Source organism: Orbicella faveolata, unplaced genomic scaffold (assembly GCF_042242905.1).
Source record: "Orbicella faveolata isolate gen_17 unplaced genomic scaffold, um_ofav_v1 contig_3, whole genome shotgun sequence".
Lineage (NCBI taxonomy): Eukaryota > Metazoa > Cnidaria > Anthozoa > Scleractinia > Merulinidae > Orbicella > Orbicella faveolata.
The window spans coordinates 4,443,782-4,447,500 of record NW_028301558.1 but is presented as its reverse complement, the minus strand read 5'-3'; the positions used below and the strand labels follow the sequence as shown (position 1 = coordinate 4,447,500).

Below are 3,719 nucleotides of genomic sequence, written 5' to 3'. Positions count from 1 at the left end.
TACAACACTATTACATTATTATACACTATTAGCCTGAGCTTTCATTGTGCCAGAGATTTCAGAGATGCCGCCGGGTACTGAGACATTTCTATTAGGCATATGCCAGAGTAATTTACAGAAATGTCTGATAGTTACTTTTCCCACAAGACAAAAGTTTACATGATCATCTCAGAAAGAAAATGAGTTGACCCAACATCAAATATTCCAAGTAAAATGAAAACGATTAAAAGCAAATGTTAGAGGAATTGTGATGTTAATGGTAGGTAAAGTAGTGAATTTTGGCCAGCAGTTCTGCACAGTTCTGATTTCACGGCCGCAATCCTTCAACTACATGCAGATTCACAAGACTGTTGTTACTTATACTTTCTTTGATTTCGTTTCCTTTACCGCGTGCGCATAGCAGGCGGCTGTTACCCGAGTGATAGCTTTGAGTGAGGGAAAAACAACTTTTACGATGCGACAACAAGAACAGTAAGAAAAAATACTATATTTGGTCTTATCCCTGACCTACGCATTTGCGCGCACTTGCCGAATAGGATGAACTAACAACATTAAGGAAATTAGAATAAAACAGTTGGAACGAGGGGTAAAATTGGTTTCAATTCTTTTACAAGTATTTACAAAGTTCAGCAGCCTATTTAACGAGTAAAACTTTTGAACTTCAAATAAAAAAATGTAAACCTTTAAAATATAATTTTATGTTACTGATTTGTCTCTTCGTTGTGTTTTTCACACTTGTGGAGCATATTAAACGTGTTCCAAAAGACATGAATTATATCGCGCTTCGCGCTTCCCATAAACCTTCCAGTGGTCCGGTCGCCCTGTACTTCGTACCGGTTTAACAAAGCAAACCCGCTCCTGAAAGCTGTTTGTTGGAGCTACTGCCATTTTTAGAGCGACTGCTGTTGTTGGAGCGACAGCTGTTGTTGGAGCCACTGCTGGTGTTGGAGCCACTGCTGTTGCTGGAGCGACAGCTGTTGTTGCAGCCACTGCTGGTGTTGGAGCCACTACTGTTGTTGGAGCCACTGCTGTTGCTGGAGCGACAGCTGTTGTTGGAGCCACTGCTGGTGTTGGAGCCACTGCTGTTGTTGGAGTCACTGCTGTTGTTGGAGCCACTGCTGTCGTTGGAGCCACAGCTGTTGTTGGAGCCACTGCTGGTGTTGGAGCCACAGCTGTTGTTGGAGCCACTGCTGTTGTTGGAGCTACTGCTGTTGTTGGAGCGACTGCTGTTGTTGGAGCCACTGCTGTCGTTGGAGCCACAGCTGTTGTTGGAGCCTCAGCTGTTGTTGGAGCGACTGCTGTTGTTGGAGCGACAGCTGTTGTTGGAACGACAGCTGTTGTTGGAACGACTGCTGTTGTTGGAGCCAATGCAGTTGTTGGAACGACAGCTGTTGTTGGAGCCGCTCCTGGTGTTAGGGCCGCTGCTGTTGTTGGAGCCGCTGCTGTTGTTGGAGCCACAGCTGTTGTTGGAGCGACTGCTGTTGTTGGAACGACAGCTGTTGTTGGGGCGACAGCTGTTGTTGGAACGACAGCTGTTGTTGGAGCGACTGCTGTTGCTGGAACGACAGCTGTTGTTGGGGCGACAGCTGTTGTTGGAACGACAGCTGTTGTTGGGGCGACAGCTGTTGTTGAAACGACAACTGTTGTTGGAGCGACTGCTGTTGTTGGAGCGACTGCTGTTGTTGGAACGACAGCTGTTGTTGGAGCGACTGCTGTTGTTGGAACGACAGCTGTTGTTGGGGCGACAGCTGTTGTTGGGGCGACAGCTGTTGTTGGAACGACAGCTGTTGTTGGGGCGACAGCTGTTGTTGGAGCGACTGCTGTTGTTGGAACGACAGCTGTTGTTGGAGCGACTGCTGTTGTTGGAACGACAGCTGTTGTTGGAGCGACTGCTGTTGTTGGAACGACAGCTGTTGTTGGAGCGACTGCTGTTGTTGGAACGACAGCTGTTGGGGCGACAGCTGTTGTTGGAACGACAGCTGTTGTTGGGGCGACAGCTGTTGTTGGAGCGACTGCTGTTGTTGGAACGACAGCTGTTGTTGGAGCGACTGCTGTTGTTGGAACGACAGCTGTTGTTGGAGCGACTGCTGTTGTTGGAACGACTGCTGTTGTTGGAACGACAGCTGTTGTTGGAGCGACTGCTGTTGTTGGAACGACAGCTGTTGTTGGGGCGAGAACTGTTGCTGAAGCGACGGCTGTAAGTTCTGTTGAAGGGACCGTATGGCTTGGTGAATGTTCAAGACTTTACGGTACATGTCCTGAGCGCTTGGTCGATCATTTCTGTCGTACTGCAAGGCCTCAAGAACGACCCTTTGCAAAGCGCTAGACCCTTGAGCACGCCTTGAAAACGTAATGCTGATACCGGGGCGAACCTTTGCCATGGCATACCCAAGGCCGAGTTTGCGCTCACCAAGAATATTTCCGAAGGCATCGTAAATATGAATATTTACGAAGGCACCGTAAATTGCTTTGTCATCAATCACGATAAAATCACGCTCTAGGATCGCGAAAAACAAGGTACCAAGGGAAAACACATCGGCTTCTTCGGTGTAACGATCAGTGAAGAATTCAGGAGCCACCCAGTGTATGGGACCAACTCCTGAGTTCATGTAGTATTGCATGTAACTGGCTATCCAGGAACAATCGTCTCGGTGAGCATCGATTCGTTTGAGTGCGATGTACTCGCGAGCGAGGCCAAAGTCAGCCAATTTCACATCCTCTGTTGCGGTTAAAAGCACATTATCCGCCTTTAAATCGCGGTGAACCACTCCGCTAGAGTGGAGGTGTGCAAGAGCTGCAGCTATTTGACAAATCCACTTCATATTCATTTCTTCACTACTCGGTCGAGCAAGGCGGTCGTTTAAACTTCCACCCGAGCAATACTCAGTCAAAAGCAGCATGTGTAAACCTTTACTATCTCGAAACTGGTCTGCTCCCATGACAGCAATCACGTTCTGATGAGAAATTTTGCTCAGTGTTGTAGCCTCGCGGACAGCATTATGAAGGGCCGAGATGTTCAAACAAAGAACTTCTTTTAACGCGTAGTCTTTGTAACTCGCCTCGTCTTTGACTTTGTAGACGACACCAAAAGTACCATTGCCAAGTCGCTGTTGGATTCTGACTGTTATGTTGCCAACCGAAACTGTTTGTGGAAGATCGGCTTGCTGCATTCTGTCAGTCGTATAAATTCGTCGAAAGATCAGCAAACGTTTGCTGTATTTCGTCAGTATAAGTTTTCGCCACTCTGCGTTATCACTTTAGTTTACAGAAATGTATCAGGTAAGCATAAAATTACTAGTTGCGATCGATTTTTCGGAAAAGCTCATGATCTATCGTGATCATTTGGTGTGCCGAAAACCGTTGCAGCGGAAAATTTATTCGGTCTGTCTTGCAAGATTTTTCAGTTGCCGAGATATTAACTTCGCGAAGATCAAAGGTGGTAAAGTTTTATTTTTTGGTTCGGATTTTTTTTAGAATTTTTGGAATAAACTAAAACTCCAAGAGATGGCACTGGGAAGTTTCGTAATTTTATCAGACTGTTGCTTTTTCGATTGACTGGAAAAAGTTGTTTTGTATTACTTTGGGGGGAAAAAGCTAGAAAAAGCTGTTACATGCCCAAATTATTCAGCAACAAACTCCTGCCAGTGATCTGAAATACCGGCCTTTTCCCGCGCATCAGGATATTAAAGAACGTGTTTTTACTTTATGCGTTCTGTCGT

At 46.2% G+C, this 3,719-nt stretch overlaps 1 protein-coding gene across 1 annotated transcript; it reads right to left on the bottom strand.

The window, feature by feature from the left end:
- Positions 1-838: 838 nt before the first annotated feature.
- On the bottom strand, positions 839-3,291 carry LOC110050675 (uncharacterized). The gene is made up of 2 exons (XM_089298290.1): positions 1,420-3,291; positions 839-1,262 (listed from the first exon to the last, which is right to left on the bottom strand). Exons 1-2 carry the CDS (start codon positions 3,168-3,170, stop codon positions 839-841), a joined length of 2,175 nt encoding a protein of 724 aa, XP_089154416.1. The 5' UTR covers positions 3,171-3,291.
- Positions 3,292-3,719: the final 428 nt, after the last annotated feature.